Genomic DNA, 24,913 nt, shown 5'->3' with positions numbered 1-24,913 from the left:
TAAGAAAATGATTTATTGCACTAGATGCATTTATATGTTTGTAAAGCCTAACCTTTCCATCCTCCATCAGTGACGAAGATCCCAAGGACTTGTAGCGCATATATATATGCTAAATCACTGCATTCATAATTACAGTATTGTGCTCTCTAATAGACCAGAAACACATCATATTCAATTACTTCAATTTTCCATTTTCATTAGTGCTTTTCAAAACATTCAAAGCACACAAGCGTCAGCTAAGAGGAAAAGCCGAGGGGGAAAAACACACACTAACTGGAATAAATTGAAAGGACGAGGAATGAATCTTCTGACACTCTCAGTCACCTTTTCAGGGCTCAGTCGAGCAATTTTTATCGGCTAGTTGAGGCTTCGCCAGACATTGTGCTCAGCACCTTTTGTGTAGCTATCAATAAGCGCCAATCCTCTGTGGATGTTAACTAGCGCGAGGGTTTCTGTCTTCACAGGCAGTATCTGACGCTATCAGTCAAACACACGAGGACATCGAGAGACCCGAGTCAGACGCTTTGTTTTCAATCACCGGTGCAAAAGAAAAACACCATCACTGTTTCCGTCACTGATAAACATGAGTCTGTGGTGGAGACAATTCTACAGGAAAAAATAATGTCATTTCTACGTGAAAAAGGCAGTTCAGGCAAGTCTAAGATGCTAACACTTTACAATAAGGTGCATTAGTGAACATGAACTGAGAATGAACAACACTTCTACAGCATTTATTAATCTTAATTTCAACATTTACTAATACGTTATTACAATCAAAGGTTGTATTTGTTAACATTAGTTAATGCACTGAACTAACATGAACAAACAATGAACAGCTGTATTTTTATTAACTAACATTAATAAAGATGAATAAATACTCTATTGCTCATTGTTAGTTCATGTTAGTTAATAACTAATGTTAAATAATGAACCTTATTGTAAAGTGTTACCCCCAAAATCCTATATTAGTCCTCAAGCATGTAGAAATTAAAGCATAAATCTCAACATTATAAAATTAAGTCAAATCTACTCAACTTTTCTGATACTGTGTTCCCATCATGCACTGGGGCATGGATAATTATCAAAGGTTGATTTTTCACTGTTTTCCAGCTGTATTTACACCGTTTTATCATGCCTTTTGTTTTAAGGTTTGTAACTTGCTGTTTTGTGACATCTGGATTCATTTTCTACTCAAAATGACACATTCATACTCAAAAACGATCTATCTAATGTTACCGTGGTTGTATATTGTGTACCAAGGATTTAAGTCTCTGTGTTCAAATGCTATTACTTTAATATAGATACAGTATGGAATCTATACAATATCTATTGTATTATTAACTTAGATGTTTCCAAGTAAAGCATGCACTTTAAAAGTGTGGATTAGTTCAGTGTTATATTGTTTGAGTAAAAAGTACATTTTATTAAATTTACTTAACTCAGTTAAGTAGATGTTACTTAATTCTATATGTGAAATTAAATAAATTAAGTATAATTAAGTAACATTTACTTAATTACTTAAATTAAATGTTAATTAGATGTCAAATGAATGTTAAGTTCAATAGTAAGTAGATTTTACTTGATAATAACAGGTAAGTTGTGCAGTAGCAGTAAAATTTACACTAAAAAATGCTGGGTTGTTTTAACCCAATTTTGGGTCAAATGTGGTCAAAGCCAGCCGTTGGGTTAATTTTTTTAATTAACTTTTCAACCCAACATTTGGGTTTGTCCATATTTGACCCATAATTGGGTTAAACCAACCCAGCATTTTATAGAGCGTACTTAAAATGTTTTTTTTTTTTTTTTTCATTTCATCAAGTAAATCCTACAAGTTATTCTTTCCAGTGTTCTTTACTCTCGCTTCTGATGCCTGGAAGAACATTTTACATGTTAATTCGAGGCAATTATTGAGTTGACTTGCACTCGGATCATCTATATTCCACAGGTGAGTTTACCCACGCGCTCTCTCGCCCCCGCTATAATCAAGACGGTTTCCAGCTAACACTAATGTCTTCATTAGCAGCCGGCGCTCGAGAGGCGATGAGCGGGTCGCTCGGGGCAAAGAGCAATTCCACGTGAAGAGTCGCTACCGTAAATAGAGTAACACACATGTTGCTGTAAGATAATGTTTCTCTTGATCACGGCTGGTATTATAAGAGCCGTTTGGTTTGCTATTAATCCGCCTCATTAACGACGACGCTGGACGTTTACGGTGGGTCTAGATTTCACTGGATCTTTTTTGTCCATGTGGTTTTGGAGTTTGGACTGATGCACAAAGTTTATTCACTACTAGCTGCAATATTAAGTAATGCTGTCACCCTAATTTACAGTATTGGTTTATTTGCAGAATTAATTGCTATTTTGGTAATGTATTATATTGACACAATTGATTGCATTTAATTATTATTATTTTTTTTTAAATGAGTAAATACAAAAAAATAATTGAAATAGCAAACTAATCCCTAATTTACATAAATGCACTGATTGAAGAATTAATTAGTATTGTTAGTAACGTAGTATAATTGGAGAATTAATTAGTATTCTTGTTAATATAATATATTGATACAATTTATTGAATTTTAATCATTTTTTTATTTTAGATGAGTAAATATAAATTAAAATGGTAAATTAATGCTGTCGCCCTAAGAAAGCTTTATTTGGAGACTTAATTAGTATTTATAATATAATATAATATAATATAATATAATATAATATAATATAATATAATATAATATAATATAATATAATATAATATAATATTTTTATTTTAGATGAGTAAATACTAAATAAATTCAAATTAGACTCTAATTTAAAATAATGCTCTAATTGAAGAATTAATTTGAATTATTGGTAATATAATATACTAATAAAATGTATTATATTTTGATTTATTCTTATTTTAGATAAGTAAATATTAAATAAATTAAAAGTGCAAATTATTGCTGTCACTCTAATTTTGTTTAATGCTTTCATTTCCAACTTAATTAGCATTAATTATTATATTATGATTAATGAGCACTGTCCCAATGTTCGTCCGACTGTTTGTACTGTACTGTATTTTATTTTTTGTTTTTCTAAACTGTTTTAATTATTCTTATTTATTTTTATTATTTGTATTTCTTCTACTGTATGTAAAGCACTTTGATTTGCCATTGTGTATGAAATGTGCTATATAAATAAACTTGCCTTGCCTTGCCTTAATCTTAATATACAATAATTTATTTTAGATGAGTAAATAAAAAACATTAAATAAAAAATGGCAAATTATTGCTGACACCCTAATTTATATTAATGCTCTAATTGCAGAATCAATTTCTATTAGTAATATATAATATATGTTATTACAATTTAGTATTTTTTATTTTAGATGAGTAAACACTAAATATTATATTAAAATGGCAAATAAATTTAGATCAATGCCCTAATAACAAAATGAATAAGTATTCATCTGATTGTTATATAATGATATTTTTCTTTTAAGTAGCTTCAATGTCATTTTATCTGTGTGAGTACGTGTGTGTGTGTGTGTGTGTGTGTGTGTGTGTGTGTGTGTGTGTGTGTGTGTGTGTGTGACTGACAGCTGTCAGCAGATGTGTGTTAAAATACACCTGCGCATTATTATCCCTAACATGAGGTGAGACATGAATCCCTCGGGATGGAGGCGGACAGGGATCCGACACGTCTGAAATTGAACTCGCGCGGTTTAGAAACTCTAGGCCACGACTTTATGCTGACACGATGTGGATTCACGTTATTTTAGGAATTATTTTAGATGATAAGACAGAGTGATAAAGGTGAATAAACACATGATCCTGCAACACCTGTGCAGAAAACCAGCTCTTCACACACACTGAAACTGAATATAAAACTCCTGCTGATTCACTGAAGGAATAATCAATAATCAAAGACATTCAGCCGTTTTCTTATTCTCACCCTAACTGGAAAATAGTTTTATCTTGTTTGCATATGTTGTCAAATGTATGCTTAAAGCGACAACATTTATTCTAAAATAAATATGTCTTGATGCTCTAATACTGTATGTTTCCTGCAAAACATGACAAAACACTAATTAAGAAAACGATTTATTGCACTAGATGCATTTATGTGTTTGTAAAGCCTTATTTTTCCATCCTCCATCAGTGACGAAGATCCCAAGGACTTGCAGCGCATATGTATGCAAAATCACCACGTTAAAATTAAAATGGCACCCAAATTTAGAAGAATGCTTTATTTGCTGACTTAATTAGCATTTATAATATTTATGAATAGCATTTAGAATATAAAATAATATAATATAATATAATATTTTAGACGAGTAAATACTAAATAAATTAAAATGACACTCTAATTTAAATTAATGCTTTAATTGCGTAATTAATTGTTATTATTAGTAATGTAGTATAATTTCTGAATTAATTAGTATTATTGGTAATATAATATATTGATACTATTTACTCATCTAAAATAAAAATAAATAAAAATGTAATAAATTGCATCTAATTTTCTTTAATTGCTGCATCACCTGTGCAGAAAACGAGCTGTTCCCACACACTGTAACACTGAATATAAAACTCGTGCTGATTCACTGAGGCTCTTCCCTTCAGCAGAGATAATCGATGACGACCGCTGTTCCTGTCAGAGGTTCAGTGTTAGATTTACAGCTCACAGCGTCAGCGCACGAGAAGACCAGCTCTTATTTCCAGAGGAATTTACAAATGCAAAACTTGAGGCTTTTAATCAGTGGCGCTTGTTATAACCAACAATCACGAAGGTGAAGAATAGTGCTTTCAGAAGATTTCAGTCGGGTTTTAAGCCTCACCACAGCACTGAACCCACTCTTTTAAAAGTCTTAAATTACATTTTATTGGAAACTGACTAGATTTGGTCCTTAAAGGTGCTTTATAAATAAATTAAAGACAAGAAATCACTGAAAACACAAAAGAAATTAAAGTGGCAAATTAATGCTGTCACCCTAATTTAGAAGAATGCTTTATTTGACGACTTAATTAGCATTTATTATAATATAATATAATATAATATAATATAATATATATTTTTTATTTTAGATGAGTAAATACTAAATAAATTAAAATGATGCTCTAATTTAAATTAATGCTCTAATTGCATACTTAATTGTTATTATTAGTAATGTCGTATAATTGCAGAATTAATTAGTATTATTGGTAATATAATATATTGATCAAATTTATACAATTTTAATTTATTTTAGATTTTAGACGAGTAAATAGCAACTAAATTAAAAGTGCAAATTATTGTTATCACCCTAATTTAGATTACTGCTTTAATTTCTGACTTAATTAACATTAATTATAATAATATGACATAATATAATATGATAAAACAAAATATATGTAAATACAAATTATTATTAATAACAATCACGGAGGTGAATAGTATTTTTGAAAAAATTTCAGCCGGCTTTTAAGTCTCGCCACACTGAACGCACTCTTTTAAAAGTCTTAAATGACATTTTATTGGAAACTGACATGCTTTGGCCGTTAAAGGTGCTCTATAAATAAATTAAAGACAAGAAATCACGCAACAGACGCCGGAGCCGAGTTTTGCCACGGCAAGCACCAATCACACTTTCTTCAGAAAATGTGTATCAAATAGCTTATTAATATTGCTTATTAATATGAGTCTGAGCGATACAGGCGAGCTACACCTAAAACCCCCTGATAACGAAAGTCCTGATGCTAATTTAACATGTGAAGAAGCCTTTTATATAGAAATCTGAAAAGGTACAGCATGGAAAAAACAACCCAATTATTCCCACAGATCAGAGTGAAGGTGAAAAATGATGATGAAAAGACACCAGGGGAAAAATAATATTGTAATACAAAATCACATCTACTTGTTATATAGCGCGAGCTCAGAAAGTGGCGGCGCATGGTTTGGTTGGTGAGAGCGTAAGCTTTGCTTCTAGCGCCTGTTGATTCTCTCATAGGAGTGTTTCTATTAAATTGCACAAGGACACAGTGAGAAGGAAAGTATTCTGTCACCTTGCATCAGGAGATTTACCCGAGATTCGCATTTACTTGATATTGCGTTTCATGGGGCCTTTCCTCCACACTGTGTGAACGCTCCTGTATCCATTAGCTTCCAGCACATTTATTTTTAATAAAACCCCCTCGAATCTCCCGGCTCTGTTCAACAACACAGCGAGCGACTCCTCAGGACGAATGATCTGGAACGCTTTACGAAGACAGAAACTCGTAACACGAACAGTGCTGAGCATGTCAAGCACAACAGTGAGTTGGTTAGGGTTGGTTAGTTGATCTCAGTCGAGTTTGGCATTAGCATGTTCGCAAACTACTCTAATCCATTCATAATTTAAGCATTAAAAATTCACAGCACACATACAAATAATGGGTAAAATAGTTTATTTATTTTTAATCTATTTATTACAAATATTAATATAATGTAATATAATATTTGTATTTTTTTAAATATTTTAATATGTAAATATGTATAAATATTCATCTTAAAAATAATGATACTATTAATTAATAATTTAAGTATAACTTTAGTAATTAGTAAGAACTAAAAATAAATTTCATTGAAATTATATTATATTGTATTATACTGTATTAAATTAAATTATAAAATGCTATATAATAAAAGCAGTATTGAGCAGTATTGGGCAGTATTGGGCAGTATTGAGCAGTATTGAGCGGTATTGAGCGATACTGAGCGGTATTGAGCAGTATTGAGCGGTATTGGGCGGTATTGAGCAGTATTGAGCGGTATTGGGCGGTATTGAGCAGTATTGGGCGGTATTGGGCTGTATTGGGCAGTATTGGGCAGTATTAGGCGGTATTGGGCGGTATTGAGCTGTATTGGGCAGTATTGAGCGGTATTGGGCGGTATTGAGCAGTATTGGGTGGTATTGGGCAGTATTGAGCGGTATTGGGCAGTATTGAGCGGTATTGGGCAGTATTGGGCAGTATTGGGCGGTATTGGGCTGTATTGGGCAGTATTGGGCAGTATTAGGCGGTATTGGGCGGTATTGAGCTGTATTGGGCAGTATTGAGCGGTATTGGGCGGTATTGAGCAGTATTGGGTGGTATTGGGCAGTATTGAGCGGTATTGGGCAGTATTAAGCGGTATTGGGCAGTGTTGAGCGGTATTGGGCAGTATTTGGCGGTATTGGGCAGTATTGAGCGGTATTGGGCAGTATTAAGCGGTATTGGGCAGTGTTGAGCGGTATTGGGCAGTATTTGGCGGTATTGGGCAGTATTGAGCGGTATTGGGCAGTATTAAGCGGTATTGGGCAGTGTTGAGCGGTATTGGGCAGTATTTGGCGGTATTGGGCAGTATTGAGCGGTATTGGGCAGTATTGGGCAGTATTGAGCGGTATTGAGCAGTATTGAGCGGTATTGGGCTGTATTGGGCAGTATTGAGCGTTATTGGGCGGTATTGGGCAGTATTGAGCGGTATTGGGCAGTATTGAGCGGTATTGGGCAGTATTGACCGGCATTGGGCGGTATTGAGCAGTATTGGGCGGTATTGGGCAGTATTGAGCGGTATTGGGCGGTATTGGGCAGTATTGAGCGGTATTGAGCAGTATTGAGCGGTATTGGGCTGTATTGGGCAGTATTGAGCGTTATTGGGCGGTATTGGGCGGTATTGAGCGGTATTGTGCAGTATTGACCGGCATTGGGCGGTATTGGGTGGTATTGGGCAGTATTGAGCGCTATTGGGCAGTATTAAGTGGTATTGGGCAGTATTGAGCGGTATTGGGCAGTATTTGGCGGTATTGGGCAGTATTGAGCGGTATTGGGCAGTATTGAGCGGTATTGAGAGGTATTAAGCAGTATTTAGCGGTATTGGGCTGTATTGGGCAGTACTGAGCGTTATTGGGCGGTATTGGGCAGTATTGAGCGGTATTGGGCAGTATTAAGCGGTATTGGGCGGTATTGAGCAGTATTGGGCGGTATTGAGCAGTATTGGGCGGTATTGGGCAGTATTGAGTGGTATTGGGCAGTATTAAGCGGTATTGGGCAGTATTGAGCAGTATTGGTCGGTAATAGGAGGTATTGGGCAGTATTGGGTGGTATTGGGCAGTATTAAGTGGTATTGGGCAGTATTGGGCAGTATTGAGCGGTATTGGGCGGTATTGAGCAGTATTGGGCGGTATTGGGCAGTATTGGGCAGTATTAAGCGGTATTGGGCGGTATTGGGCATTATTGAGCAGTATTGGTCGGTAATAGGAAGTATTGGGCAGTATTGGGCGGTATTGGGCAGTATTGGGTGGTATTGGGCAGTATTGGGCAGTATTGGGTGGTATTGGGCAGTATTGGGCAGTATTGGGCGGTATTGAGCAGTATTGGGCAGTATTGGGCAGTATTGAGCAGTATTGGGCAGTATTGAGCAGTATTGGGCAGTATTGAGCGGTTTTGGGCGGTATTGGGCGGTATTGGGCGGTATTGAGCAGTATTGAGCACACAGATGTGTGGGGGTGTATATACATACCCACGCATGTTGGCACAGTGCCGTTCCACTGGGCCAGAGAGTTGGGCACAGCCTCACACCTGATGGCACTGGCACCGTGGAGAGAGTAGCCTGGGTTACACTCGAACAGCACAAACGTGCCCAATCCAAAGTCATTCCCAATGCGCTTCCCATAGCGAGGCTCGGGCATGGAGCTGCACTGGGAAGCACTGGTCCGTGGAACAGCTGTGGAAATGCAAGAAGAAAAAGATTTTTATAAATCTGCATAACAAATATACACTATAGAGTTCAAAAGTCTGGAGTCAATAACTTTTACATCAGTGTATCTTAGGGGTATAACGATACCCTCATGTCACGATTCGATACATATCACGATACAGATTGATTAAAATGCTAAATTTGGTATTACATTGGGGTGTAAATGAACAGGCTTGGACTTGGTGCTGAAACCCAAAGCACAGGACAATAGAGACACCAGAATAACAATATTCATGATTCTGAAGCTGAAAATACAGTTATTTTAAACGAATATGCTTGCACTTTGTCACTGACTAGATATATTTAAAATAATGTATAGGCCACTTTTTACTTGTAACGTAAGACATTTGGCTTTATCAGGAACCATTGCATTATTATACATTATATTCAACATTATATATAGTAGTTTAATGTAGTACTGACACTAAACTCTGAAAACTCCTCAGTTCTCACACAGTATTTTTTTTGGGTGAACTATACACAATACATATTGTTGCATTTTTGTATTGCGATATATTGTGACACGATATATTGTTACACCCCTAGTGTATACTGCAAAATAGCATGAGTAGAATGTAAGTATACTTTTCCAACAGCCTTAATGTAAGTTCACAACAGAGCAGTTGAGAAATACACACCTTGATACACGAAATGAAAACCTTTAGCTGTATTGGGTCCCTCGGTTTTGAACCTGATGGTGATTTCATTGGCAGAGCTCAGCGGCAACGGCTCTCCTATGAAATGAGAAATTTGAGGAGGTGAGGGAAAGAAAAACAGCTCTGTTATCTGTCAACAACATCAGTGTGTGTGCCACATCAACAGGGTTAAAGAAATGATGTGTCTTCAGATCACCACCAGTGAAAATGTGTGTTGCATCCTTTTCTATTTTAATACAACATGCTTTGATACAAATTATATTATATACAGTGTCAGCATAGAAATTTGAGCGAAAAGTTGAACTTCAAAAATTTAATTGCATTGCACTTGCACATGTTGCTAGGCAAAAAACTAGATAATCTAATAATTCACTAATAATCTGAGCATTTAAATTCACAGCACACACAAATAATATGTAAAATAGTTTTTTAATAACATTTCTTTATTTTGTTATTATTAATGCATTATGAAAATATAGGAGACCATTGAGACACTTCCTCCCAGACCTGAGAGGCCATCACGTGCTTGTCCGGTCAGACAACACATCGGTGGTCTTACACATCAGTGGTCTCCTATATAAATCATCAAGGGGATCTGCGTTCACGTCCACTATGCAAACTGGGGGCCCGACTCATAGACGCTCTCAACCGAGGTTGTAGAGACCATACTTCACTCCAGAGCTCCGTCCACGAGCAAGCTATACGCCCTGAAGTGGAGAAGGTTTACTTCTTGGTGTGATCTATGACAGTGGGATACAGTTAATTGCCCCGTGGGTCCAATACTCAAGGTCCTTCAAGACTGTTTCTCATCAGGGTTATCTCCTTCCACACTGAAGGTATATGTTGCGGCCACAGCAGCCTCCCATGTCTCCTGTAGGGAGAGACCCTCTGATAACACTTTTGCCTGGGACCTGGCACTAGTTCTAGAAGGTTTATCTGTCGCTCCCTTCGAGCCTCTTGATTTGGTCTCAGAAAAGGTTCTGACCCTCTAAACTGTGTCCCTTCTAGCCATTTCCTCACTAAAAAGAGTAGGAGATCTTCAGGCCTTATCGGTATCTCCCTCGTGCTAGGAATTTGCACCCGGGATGGTCAAAGCTTTCCTCTATCCTAAGCCGAGATATGTTCCGAAAGTTCCTACTAATGTACCGAGGCCTATCGTTCTGCAGGCATGCTGTCCTCCTCCTTTCAAAGATCAAGACTAGGAAAAATTTATCCTCATCTGTCCAGTCAGAGCACTAGACGCCTATGTCCACAGAGCTGCCCTGATCAACTGTTAGTCTGCTTTGGGTCACTGAAGAAAGGCCTTCCTGCATCCAAGAAGACTGTTAGCATGTGGATAGTTGAGGATATCTCTCTTGCTTATGAGGTTTCGGCCAGCCTTCACCTTTGGCCATTAGAGCCCATTCTATTAGGAAAATGGCGGCCTCCAAAGCCCGAATGTCAGGGGTGTCCCTTCATGAAGTTTGCAACGCTTTTTTTGTGTGTGTGTGCAAGTTTTGTCAGGTTTTATGACTTGGACATGGATGCCCCTGGGTCCAGAGTTCTCCTGGTCGTAACCACAGCATGAACAAGACGTATGGCGTTCGGGCATTCTGGTTCCCAAAGCGTCATTGAGTGAGTTGCCTCGAAAGGGAACGTCTCAGGTTACGACTGTAAGGGAATGAGACGCTGCGTCACTTTGCCATACGTCCTACATCCCTGTGTTCAACTTTCTTCGGCTAAACCAGACCGGATGTGCTTTAATCCTTCCTGATCGTGACGTTCACTCTCGCCATTGGACTAGTTGACACGTGTGCTTCAGACGCAATCACGCGGGGCGTTCCCAAAGCGTCATCAACACAGCGTCTCCTTCCCTTCTCAGGGAACTAGTGTTACAGTCGTAACCTGAGACGATTTTTAAGTCAACTAATATTTTATTTTGTTTCAGCCTTATTTCAATGAACTGAAATGCTTTGAATAGTTGTAGTTTTAGTAAACGATAACAGGTATAAGTGTGTAAACACACTGCAGCCCGACTGCGTGTCAGAAGCACATTAACACCGACACACACAGCAGGAACGAGAACTGACTGCGTAGTTTAATGGCATCTGGTCTCGGCAGACGAGCCGTTAGTTGGTGTCCCGCGGTAAACAAAGCCTTTACCTGAGTGAGAGCCGTAGCTGGAGCTGAGGAGCGCAGACTCGGTCGAGGGCCCGTCGAAGATCTCAACCACATCATTAGAGCTCGTCTGGAAGAACAGAAACTGGCCGAAGAGAACTGTAGTGAGAGAGAGAGAGAGAGAAGAGACTACAGTGAGAGAGAGAGAGAGACTGTAGTGAGAGAGAGAGACTGTAGTGAGAGAGAGAGACTGTAGTGAGAGAGAGAGAGACTGTAGTGAGAGAGAGAGAGACTGTAGTGAGAGAGAGAGACTGTAGTGAGAGAGAGAGACTGTAGTGAGAGAGAGAGACTGTAGTGAGAGAGAGAGAGACTGTAGTGAGAGAGAGAGACTGTAGTGAGAGAGAGAGAGAAGAGACTATAGTGAGAGAGAGAGAGAGAGACTGTAGTGAGAGAGAAGAGACTATAGTGAGAGAGAGAGACTGTAGTGAGAGAGAGAGAGAAGAGACTATAGTGAGAGAGAGAGAGAGAGACTGTAGTGAGAGAGAGAGAGACTGTAGTGAGAGAGAGAGACTGTAGTGAGAGAGAGAGACTGTAGTGAGAGAGAGAGAGACTGTAGTGAGAGAGAGAGAGACTGTAGTGAGAGAGAGAGAGACTGTAGTGAGAGAGAGAGACTGTAGTGAGTGAGAGAGAGACTGTAGTGAGAGAGAGAGACTGTAGTGAGAGAGAGAGACTGTAGTGAGAGAGAGAGAGACTGTAGTGAGAGAGTGAGAGAGAGAGAGACTGTAGTGAGAGAGAGAGACTGTAGTGAGAGAGAGAGACTGTAGTGAGAGAGAGAGACTGTAGTGAGAGAGAGAGACTGTAGTGAGAGAGAGAGAGACTGTAGTGAGAGAGAGAGAGACTGTAGTGAGAGAGAGAGAGACTGTAGTGAGAGAGAGAGACTGTAGTGAGAGAGAGAGACTGTAGTGAGAGAGAGAGAGACTGTAGTGAGAGAGAGAGAGACTGTAGTGAGAGAGAGAGAGACTGTAGTGAGAGAGAGAGACTGTAGTGAGAGAGAGAGAGACTGTAGTGAGAGAGAGAGAGACTGTAGTGAGAGAGAGAGACTGTAGTGAGAGAGAGAGACTGTAGTGAGAGAGAGAGACTGTAGTGAGAGAGAGAGACTGTAGTGAGAGAGAGAGACTGTAGTGAGAGAGAGAGAGACTGTAGTGAGAGAGAGAGAGACTGTAGTGAGAGAGAGAGACTGTAGTGAGAGAGAAGAGGAAGAGAGTCTTCAAAACAGGCAATAACTATAAACATTGACTGCTGTGTTGCGGTCGCTGGTGTGTAAGATCTGAGTAGTGTGTTCATATCTCTGAGGGTCCGTACAGCATCTCTAGAAATCTTTCATCAGTCGCCGTCACTCCCAGAGGAAGGGTTTTGCTGAGATATTGCTCTTTCATAGGATGAAAATGTCAGCAAACATGACCTTATTTACTTTCAGAAATATATAGACAAACTGAGATGAAAATACAGCAATAGATGAATGTGGATCGATCGTATGTTCTTGGAAGAGTTTGACGGGACAAGTTTGTCTATCTGTCTATCTATCTATCTATCTATCTATCTATCTATCTATCTATCTATCTATCTATCTATCTATCTATCTATCTATCTATCTATCTATCTATCTATCTATCTATCTATCTATCTATCTATCTATCTATCTATCTATCTGTCTAGAATCAGAAACAATTGATATTCCAAACATTTCCCAAACATCTCCTTTATGAAGTGTCTTTCCTCTGGTTGAACCCCTAACAGAAACGGCGTTCTCCCTTAGTGGCTTTCAAAGGGACCTCGTGTGAAACAAGCAGTCCTAGAGCTAATAAAACTACGAGTATATGACATCTTCAACATTATAGCTCATATTTCTGTCCTGCCTTATAGCAGTGTTCCCAACACAATCATCACTTATTGAATTCAGTAATAACCAACCCTACTAAAGTCACCGCACAAAAGCCCTAACAAGAGATTCAAACTTCTGCAGGGAAATGCCATAAATTAATCTCGCAACTCCAAATAAAGCTATAAAACTAGTGGAGGAGTCGATACAGGAACTGTAAAGAGAGTAAGTGAACGTGTTTCGCCCGAAGGCCTCAGAACACAGTCTGCCTCCAGGCCATCGGTGAACATTAGACAGATGATAAAACACCAGTGAGGAAAGGTGAGAAAAACACAGCCATATGTTTGTCATTTCCTATGAATAATTCACAATCACTCTTGCTCTTTCTTTCCACTTTCAGGCATTTGAAGGAAATGTATTTCCTGTAATTGGATGAGGTACGGTAGTTGCACATTTGTTTCGTTTGAAAGCAGCAGAAAACAATTTCAGCGACGTATGAAGTTCACCTGAGGAGGTGAAGCAACGATAACGCAATACAGACGCACAACACCGGGACTTTCTGAGATCTGATACTGAAGGTTCATTACTAAACATCATTTTTTTAAATCAGTGTTTTTGTCTTGCTTTCCTGTTGAAATATGTGAAATGCAGAAAATATGGGGATGCAATAAATGCAAGAAAATATGGAGAATTTAATAAATGCAAGAAAATATGGAGAATTTAATAAATGCAAGAAAATATGGGAGATGCAGAAAATATGGGGATGCAATAAATGCAAGAAAATATGGAGAATTTAATAAATGCAAGAAAATATGGGAAATGCAGAAAATATGGGGATGCAATAAATGCAAGAAAATATGGAGAATTTAATAAATGCAAGAAAATATGGAGAATTTAATAAATGCAAGAAAATATGGGAGATGCAGAAAATATGGGGGATGCAATAAATGCAAGAAAATATGGAGAATTTAATAAATGCAAGAAAATATGGGAAATGCAGAAAATATGGGGGATGCAATAAATGCAAGAAAATATGGAGAATTTAATAAATGCAAGAAAATATGGGAAATGCAGAAAATATGGGGATGCTATAAATGCAAGAAAATATGGAGAATTAAATAAATGCAAGAAAATATGGGAAATGCAGAAAATATGGGGATGCTATAAATGCAAGAAAATATGGAGAATTTAATAAATGCAAGAAAATATGGAGAATTTAATAAATGCAAGAAAATATGGGAGATGCAGAAAATATGGGGGATGCAATCAATGCTAGAAAATATGGAGGGTGTCATAAATGCAAGAAAATATGGGGAGTGTCAGAACAAACAAGGGACGCAATAAATGTAAGAAAATATGGAGAATTTAATAAATGCAAGAAAATATGGGAGATGCAGAAAATATGGGGATGCAATAAATGCAAGAAAATATGGAGAATTTAATAAATGCAAGAAAATATGGGAGATGCAGAAAATATGGGGGATGCAATAAATGCAAGAAAATATGGGGAGTGTCAGAACAAACAAGGGACGCAATAAATGTAAGACAATATGGAGAATTTATTGAATGCAAGGAAATATTGAAGATGCAGAAAATACGGGGATGCAATAAATGCAAGAAAATATGGAGAATTCAATAAATGCAAGAAAATATGGGAGATGCAGAAAATATGGGGGATGCAATCAATTATAATTACATCTAATAATAATATAATTATTTTTATAATTCATCTTAATTTTATTCACTAATTAATCTTCATTTTGTAAAGTGGCCGTGGTGACAGATCTCTCCGAGATTAAAAAGCACACGTTCGCCGAGACTGTTTGTGACACATTCACAGGGTGATGGTTTGTCTCATGAATATTAATTTGGTGATCCTCGACATTGAACTTCCTGGAGTGCCCAGGAACTAATCAATATTCATGAGACAAGTCTTAGCTATGGCTTACATTCCCCCATGTTCTCAACCTTTTTACCCTTGTTTTTATAAATATTTCAATACATCTCCAATAAGTATTAACATAGAGATGAGATCAGAAATATCTGCACTTCAAAAGACAATTTTTACAGCATATATTTGGTTCAAATCTTTTCATAACTGACTGATTTATTGACATGAATTATTTTCACTCACTGGCATTGACTAATCAAACAGTGTTTTCACTAATTACATCTTCAATCTCCGGCTCTCTTTTAACCACCTCTATTATCAGCAGTCAATAATGAAAACCTCCTGGAATTAATATTTCAGAGGACGAGATGCCAAAGCCCTCGGGTGTGTGGTTTGGCAAGCTTAGCCAATCGTATTATAATACAGGTACAGGATATTAGTCCGCAAATCAATATCATGCATCCATTGCACGATTAATCCTGACAGACACAAAGGATGCTGGGTAATTGGGTCTTCTGTTGTTTTACACTGGAAGCGTGTGGTGTTTGATCTTCACACAATGTCAGATAAGCAACACCGTTCTCCACACACACACACACACACACACACACACAGGTCACACACGACTCTCCCCGAGGACTGATAAATTAAACACGAGTCATGCAGGAACAATCAGAATGATCCGAACACTAGAAAGCTCAGCCGTTTCAACTGGTAATGGTTTATTAAGTCGAGGAAATGGCACTGCGGTTGGCAAGGCAACCTCTTCCCATCTCAACCCGGAAAGCTAATCCAGAAGACGTGTTTCCAGCTGAGGTCAGGATTGTGATGTAGAAGGGTAATGGTGAACGTCTGTTCATGTCCTCATCTGACGGCGCCTTCGGGCTAACACCAGTGAACAAATAAATCAGAGATTGTTTCTTCTCAGACGAACTCTGCTGTCTAACACGATGGACCAACAAACGCAGCTTCTTTTGGAGCTGGCTCGGCTTCAGAAGTGTTTTTCATCGCAAATATTTCCATGTTTTCCATATTTTGAAAATGAGCCAAACATCTCTGAGATCAATCTGATATCCCCAGATTTTCTGGCATTTATTGCATCCCTCATTTTTTCTGACACTCCATATATTTTCTTGCATTTATTACATCATTCATATTTTCCAGCATTTATTGCATCCCCATATGTTCTGCATATCCTATATTTTCTTGCATTTATTCAATTCTCCATATTATCTTGCCTTTATTGCATCCCCGTATTTTCTGCATCTCCCATATTTCTCCCATATTTTCTGCATCCCCATATTTTCTGGCATTTATTGCATCCCTCCTTTTTTCTGACACTCCTTATATTATGTTCTGCATATCCTATATTTTCTTGCATTTACTGCATCCTCCATTTTTTCTTGCATTTATTAAATTCTCCATATTATCTTGCCTTTATTGCATCCCCATATTTTCTGGATCTCCCATCCTTTCTTCTGCATCTCCTATATTTTCTGCATCTCCCATATTTCTCCCATATTTCTCCCATATTTTCTGCATCCCCATAGTTTCTTGCATTTATTAAATTCTCCACATTGTCTTGCATTTATTAAATTCTCCATATTATATTGCCGTTATTGCATCCCCATATTTTCTGGATCTCCCATATTTCTCCCATATTTTCTGCATCCCCATATTTTCATGCATTTCTTAAATTCTCCATATTATATTGCCGTTATTGCATCCCCATATTTTCTGGATCTCCCATATTTCTCCCATATTTTCTGCATCCCCATAGTTTCTTGCATTTATTAAATTCTCCATATTGTTTTGCATTTATTGCATCCCCCACTCTCATGATAACCGTGTCCTCATCACATTCTCCTGTTTCCTGTCAAACTAAGGTCCACACAGCATCTGCTCCTTCAACAACAGAGTCGGTGGGTGATCAGAGAATAACTAGACCTTAATGTCGACGGAATGATGGGAAGAAAGGAATCGGCCCGGAGCCGGCTCCGCGGGAGACCCGATGCTACACCTCAATGCTAACACACACACAACTTCAAACACTAGTAGACAACATGAATATAAACCCCCGGCGCTCTGACACAAACTCCGTGTCAATTATTCAAGGCGGTGCAACAGACAGTAACAACAACACCGACGACAAACATTAGCGTTAGCAAAGCGCTGGTATTGGTACAGTTAAAACTCTGTGACTCATCTCTCAGGAGTACGATTCTTCCCAGCGTGTTTCTCGCTAGGCTAAGCCACAGGCAATGTTCACACTGGCTTTCCAGCGACAGTCGAGGAAAAGTTTTGCACTTAACTCTGGATCTGCTTAGCATTCTCCTCTGGCCCTGTCTCGACTGCTGGCCCACATCGCTTTACAGAGAACAATGTATGCTCATTTTATCTTGGTGTCTGCTACAATACATTTACATGATCTAAACGTGTTTCTCTTACTGTACAACTGTGTTTGAGCTTTCCAAAAAAGCCCAGTCTGCTCTGATTGGTCAACCAGTACATTATAAATAATTTTTTTTTTTGCATTTATTGCATCCCCATATTTTCTGCATCTTCAGTATTTTCTGCACCCCCATATTTTCTTGCATTTAACTCCATATTGTCTTGCATTTTCTGCATCCCTAATTTTTCCTCACACTCCCCATACTATCTTGCATTTATTGCATCCCAATATTTTCCTGCATTTATTACACATTATCTTGAATTTATTTGCATTGCTAATATTTTCTTGCATTTATTGCATCTCCCATATTGTCTGATACTCCCTCAACTCTTTAACTTTGATCATAAAGAAAGTTCATATTTTCCCGACTCATGTTTGAACAATACCGTCTTTCTGACAAGACGTGAACGCACCAGTTTTGCTTCGAGACTCTGCAGGTCACACGCACAAACAGCAATATTTCTCACTAAAGAAAAGGTAAAATGAAAAACGCATAATAGGCGCCTTTGATTATGCGTTCAGAGCTCGCTTCTCCAACACTGGCTTTCATGTTAATTGCATTAGCCTGCGGTTTGTTTTCGGTTGTGGAGATTGCCAAGGTGGAACAAGCCGACGCTCAGAGATGGAAACGGGTGATCGTGCGCGCGTGTGTGTGTGTGTGTGCGATGGCTTTGTTGAATCCACAGCTACACACGTGGGTGTCTGCAGTCAGTCGTGTGTTTGATGCGACACTGGCCCGCAGGCACGTCCTCACACTCGTACACACACACACACCCCCGTACCGGAGAGCCACGTGTCCTCGGGCCAGATTCCTGCGCTCACGCTCTCTGGAACGTCTGCCACCAGTTTAAGGGGGTGTGAATTTTCACTGTTGACAGGGAGCAAGCTGGGATTAGCGTGAGCAATGCAACTATACATCCAAGACATTGTGATTGGCATAAAGCAACCCGAGCCCAGCATAAAACACGAAGCTGTCGTCTGCGGTTTACATACATCTAATCGAGTCTCTAATGCAGTCGCTCTCACGACGCTGCCAAGATTTGGAAACACTCGGGACTCGGGAACAACGGGAACAGATTTTCTTCCGTGCCGCTCAGATGCACAGTGTACGGTTGGTCGACAACTTTCTATAAACACGCGCGCGGGAGTCTAATACGTGCGATTCATGCCTAAGGCGCTCGTTTGGCAGCTGTGAATAATTCAGTTTTCCTTTCAAAAGACAGATGCTGTTTAAAAAATGTCCGGATTTATTATTTGTGACAGAATAATTAAACATTAAAAGCTGGCCAAAGAAACGGAGAACTGCCTTATTATTCCGTTCAAAAGGTCCTGTATAATTGACGAGCTTAAATGAGAAATAAACACTTCTGACAGTTCTTTTCAGACACAGGATTATCCCTCAGTTTGAGCACCGACGTCGGACTGATCTCCAACAGGATGCATTTTTAACTAAATAAAACCTTAATTGAAGTTTTGGTCATTTTTTTTCCTTTTAGTCATTAAAGTCGACATGAAAAACATTTTACTTCCATAATTGGACATGATAGTCAATGAGAAAAATAAATGCAAATATGAACTTTATAGATTGACATGCTTCAAAGAGTCTTTGATGAATAGAAAGTGAAAAAAAAGTCTTTATGTGTAATGAATTATAAAGGTATCCATAATGTGCATTAAAATGCATTCCATCTTTTCATAAATAAACCAAAGTTAACATGCATTATAATATTTTTCCGTTGTTTGTCGTGTGTTTTAATGCATTACAATTTCTAATGATATTATAACTGTGGTTGAAGCTATCCATAAGTTACATTACAAGGCATAATTAATGCATATAGAAAATACTTTTATAATGCATTATATATAAAGGCTTTAAGTGTTACCGATATGTTTTGTAACATTACTCAAGTCAATTTTTTTTTACCATTTCTTTACATTCATTTTAAGCAAAGACAAATAGTTTTAAACATGTAATGGAATGTCATTCGCCAATTATTGGCATACAATATTAGTACAGAAGTACAAAAGTCGTCGTTGTCAGAGACTAAAAACACAATGGCGTGAAAGTCACGAGTCTGACCATGTTCTATTTTAAATCTGAGGAAGAAAACTCTAAAAGTCTAAAAGTTGAGATGTTTTTTGAAGAGTTGAGAACTTCATGTTTGAGGTGATATTTTAAGAAGACCTTCAGCGGTCGGTGTTTTCTATTCTTTCTTCTTATAGACAGTTAAATCATCAGAACGTTTTCATAATCATGTGAGACGCCTCACGGCATCACCCCCAAACTCTTGCCATTTAGTAGAGTTAGGACTTAATATAATCTGAAGAGGGTTTGACACTGATAAAAGACACGAAAGAAGGGCTACTCGAATAAATGTGTGTCTTTAAAGCACTTCCACACTTCAGTTTTCTCGGACAGGTCATGGAAGGTTTGAAACTGATATGAAAGTACTTCAAAAGTCAATTAAATATCATTGCATATAATTTGGCAATTATAAAACAATGCATTTCTCGGCACACATGCCGACACTGATGATGCAATCGTACAAATAATGTGTGTAACAAACAGTATGAAGAGCGTTATCTAACTCCACTATGGACCAAACAACCAAAAACGTGAATTAAATGCAAAGTCAATAGTCAGGTAAGCAATAGTCAGGTTATTATCAAAAATAATAAATGCATGCAATATTTCCAAAATGGGAGTGTCTGAGAACACTAGTATGCATTTATTGCATCTCCCATAATGTCTTGCATTTATTCAATTCTCCATATTGTCTTGCATTTATTGCATCCCTAATTTTTTTCTGACACTCCCCCTTTTCTTGCATTACATCATTCAAATTTTCTAGCATTTATTGCATTCCCATATTTTGTGCATCTCCCATATTCTCCTGCATTTATTGCATCCCCCATATTTTCTGCATCCATATATTTTCTTGCATTTATTAAATTCTCCATAATTTCTTGCATTTATTACATCCTCCATTTTTTCTGACACTCCCCATATTATCTTTCATGTATTGCATCCCCATATCTTCTGCATCTCCCATATTTTCTTGCATTTATTGCATCCCCATATTTTCTTGCATTTTTATTGCAGAGAGCACTAGTATAAAATGTTTAAATTCAATGAAATATTAATATATGGTTACAAAGTAATCGTTCTGCACTGATATTATCGGATGAGAACAGAACTTGATCTGAATAATGATTGTCTTCTGTAGAGAATGTGAATTAGTCTCATCTTTGATGAAGTTTGCATCATTGATTCTGTTATTTAGCCACAGAAGCTTTTGAGTCACATCTTGTCCGATTACATCTCATCTCGTTTCTAGTTCTGAACGTTTCATAGGCTGGTCAAAGTACAACGAAGTGACATTTGCATCAGCCCACGACTGCAGTATAACAGCTCTATAGTCCATAGCCGCTCTGAGGAGTAGAAGTTTCTCCGGTTCACATAAGGTCACTAAAACATTCTCCTTCGTTTGATCCTGGACGCCTCGGTCTCTCGCTGTGCACAGTCGATGCCGCTTGTTACAAGCAAAGCTAAACAAATATAATGTGTATGCATAAAATATGAGGCTCTGAGCTCTACACATGATCTCAGTCACCCCAGAGACTCGAAGCACAAACCCTTTCAAAAGTCCAGGCAAACCAGACCGTCTGAGATTCAGATTTCAGAAACTCTTTTAGACTAAAGGATTGCTGGCGTTGCGCATACACACATACACATTTCATCTGTGACTGCTGTGCCTATTCAATCACAGCGAAAGCAGTTCTCAGAAATGAAAAGATGAAAATGTCCCTCATTAAACAGGTTATTTTCACAGCGGCACATGCATGTTCTGTACAGTAGCAGCATACAGTCTCCCATCATAACCCTGATGTTCATGTGCGGCTCTTACCGAACTCTCCCGGCACCGAGATCTCGTACACGCAGGACTGGCCCCCGGTGTAGTTGCGAGGGTAGTTGGGGGACAGAACGGTGCCCTCGGATCCCGTCGACCGGCTCCCACACGGAGCTGGAGGAAACAATAATATCCAAGACACATCATTACAGACCAGTTGAACATGTCGATCAGCTGTCTCTCTTTATTGCTTGTTTTAATGCATTTTAAATTTAATTACAATTTTCTTCATTATTTTTATATGCAAGCCACCATTACTCTAGAATCAATTACCTCTATTAATGTCCTTAAAAATTACAGTCTGCACTGAAGGAATCATGTTGCTGTTTTCAGTGATCTTTTGGATGGATGGATGGATGGAGGGATGGATGGAGGGATGGATGATAGATGGATGATTGATGGAAGGATGGATGGAGGGATGGATGGAGGGATGGATGATAGATGGATGATTGATGGAAGGATGGATGGATGGAGGGATGGATGGATGGATGGAGGGATGGATGGAGGGATGGATGGAGGGATGGATGATAGATGGATGATTGATGGAAGGATGGATGGAGGGATGGATGGATGGATGGATGGAGGGATGGATGGATGGATGGATGGATGGAGGGATGGATGGACAGATTAATGGAACGATGGATGGATGGATGGACAGATTAATGGATGGATGGATGGATGATTGATGGATGGACAGATTAATGGAACGATGGATGGATGGATGGACAGATTAATGGATGGATGGACAGATTAATGGATGGATGATTGATGGATGGACAGATTAATGGATGGATGGACAGATTAATGGATGGATGATTGATGGATGGACAGATTAATGGATGGATGGACAGATTAATGGATGGATGATTGATGGATGGACAGATTAATGGATGGATGGACTGACTGAATCATTTATACTTAAAAACACTGCAAATCTGTGCAGGAACACAAATATCAAAGATAATTTGAAATTAAGCTGAAATAATAAAATATACATTTTAGACAAAATAATAATACAAAATAATAAAATAAAAATATCACTGATGTGATGCATTGTTTCCTGTAATTGTTATTTCTGTATAAATAAATGTTTGGCACATTAAAATTTTATGTGGTTTAAATGTACATTCTCAACAATTGTTTATGATTTATTTATTTACTGTGCCATCATTGTAGAAAAATTGCATGATTGCGTTTGTTCATGATGCGTTTATGGTTTTATATGCCATGGTTTTATGTGTAGTTACATTATAGCTGAATAATATCGCAAATTATGAACCCTTATAAAAGTTCTTGCAATAAACACATTTTTTGTAAAACTGCCTTGTAATGTTAGAGTTAATACAAAATATACTGACACTTCATTTAAAAACATGTACATGTAGCCTAAACAACAGCTCCTGTTATTCTGCCTTGGGGCCTAAACTAAATATTCCTCCTTGTGCAGAAAAACGTGTAATAAGCCACCGATAGGAGACTACATCTCACTTACGAAACAGATTTGTCAAAAACACCAAGTACATCAAATAAAGTAAAACTTTGACTTTGTGGAAAGTGGAGAAATGAGTGCAGCTTAACCTGAAGTTAAAGCATGTCGAACAATGGCAACATACAGTAGGGTGTAAATCCATATAACATGGGCGATATATATATATATATATATATAATTAAACATTAGATATATTAATAGCATTGTTAACAGCGCTCAGTCATTCATCGACCAGAATTATAGGCATGGCAATAATACTTTTCAATCTTAAACTCTAAAAGACCGTCTTTATAAGATGCAGTCAGCGTTCAATCATCGATTAAAGGCGGTTTGAATTATTTCTCCACAATAAGTGACACACTTTAGCTTAATGCACGAGAGAGATATATAATTATACTATAATTGTGGCAAAAGTGTGATAAAAAGTGATTGGGATCTAATGGAGCCGGCAGAAGCTTTCATCCAGTCATACGACTCTATGAAATATAAATCTTTCTTTCAAATGACATTTATAGCCTTTGACTTGCACAAGTGGGAGAGCTTCTGCGCCGTTTGCATTATTTGATGTGAAATCCAAAGTCTGTGTGTGGGTTTATTTACTGCTTATCCCACAATATTCTGCGGGGAAATATTAATTCCAGATGATTAGCGAACAAGACGCTGTGACAGAGTCAATACATCAGAGCGCTAAATCATCCGCTCCTGAGTCAGAGAACTGCATGCGAGTCATGTAATGATTGCTCATCTCTGCATCCGACAGGAACAGTGTTTACCATGTTGCACGTCACTTTAAACATCGTCCAGCGCCGGCGCTTCACACATCTATGAACGCGTCTCGAGGGAAGACGAGCACACGTGCCGTATCACACTCACACAGAGCAATGACTTGCAAAAGTTGGTGATTTTTCATTCCTAATGATTGGCTTTATGATTTGAGATGCGCACTGAGGGACTCGTACACAATGATGACGTTAAGAGACGGGGGTGAAAACTTTTGCACATGATAATGTAAATCCTGTTATAAATCAAATTATGTCATGTAGTACCGACCCTTCAGAAGAAAAAGATGATCTCAAAATCATACAGTCATCGCTGGAGAGGGTTCAGATGATGCACACATTACTGAGAATTACTTTGAAATGGGTCATTTGTATAAATTCAGCTGTTATTTTGGTTTGTGCAGCTAAAAATAATCTGTTATGTGGAATAGCTTCAGGAAATTACTAAATATTTTCTTATTTTGCAGATCATATATATATATATTTATAAACCGGTTAGTTCCAATCCTTGATTCTGATTGGTCAATAGCTGTGCTTTATTCACGCTAAAACACGGCTATGGCCGCTTCACCCAACGGTTCTATTTATCACTGCGCCCTTAGCAACACCCTTAGCAACACCCTTAGCAACCACACGTACCAACATAAATGGGTGTGAACTACCTCGCAACAATGTTGCAGAGAATTTGTAAAGCAACTGGCACCTCCAAGGTTTACACAAATCACTGCCTTCGCAGCACCACGGGGCAGAGACTGTCCGATGCTGGTCTCGAATCGAGGGAAATGATGTCTGTGAGTGGACATAAGTGTGAAAGTTCACTACAGAGCTACTGGAGGCCAAACTTAAAACAAAGAAAGCACTGGAGCGACATTCTTGCTGCAGCAGAACACACTGCTGACAGTGCTGAGCCCCGACTGAAGAGAAGCGCGCTAAACATCACCACAGTGGAGCCGACTGAAATGAGACTAATATTTAATGCGTGCACAATAAACGGAGATGTTCAAATTAATTTAAATAAACAACACT

General features: G+C 38.2%; 1 protein-coding gene across 1 annotated transcript in view; it reads right to left on the bottom strand.

Moving 5' to 3' along the window:
- The window catches only part of csmd3a (CUB and Sushi multiple domains 3a), a 317,979-nt gene that overhangs the window by 143,183 nt on the left and 149,883 nt on the right, over window positions 1–24,913 (bottom strand). The window contains exons 31-34 of the mRNA XM_084386048.1: window positions 21,617–21,733; window positions 11,532–11,645; window positions 9,372–9,467; window positions 8,497–8,700 (exon numbers count right to left, since the gene is read on the bottom strand). Of these exons, the coding sequence (XP_084242174.1) occupies window positions 8,497–8,700; window positions 9,372–9,467; window positions 11,532–11,645; window positions 21,617–21,733 (531 nt within the window). The remainder of the gene's footprint in view (window positions 1–8,496; window positions 8,701–9,371; window positions 9,468–11,531; window positions 11,646–21,616; window positions 21,734–24,913) is intronic.

This window comes from Rutilus rutilus, assembly GCF_951802725.1.
Source record: "Rutilus rutilus genome assembly, chromosome: 17".
In the NCBI taxonomy this organism is placed as follows: domain Eukaryota; kingdom Metazoa; phylum Chordata; class Actinopteri; order Cypriniformes; family Leuciscidae; genus Rutilus; species Rutilus rutilus.
This window is presented reverse-complemented; position numbering and strand designations above follow the sequence as displayed.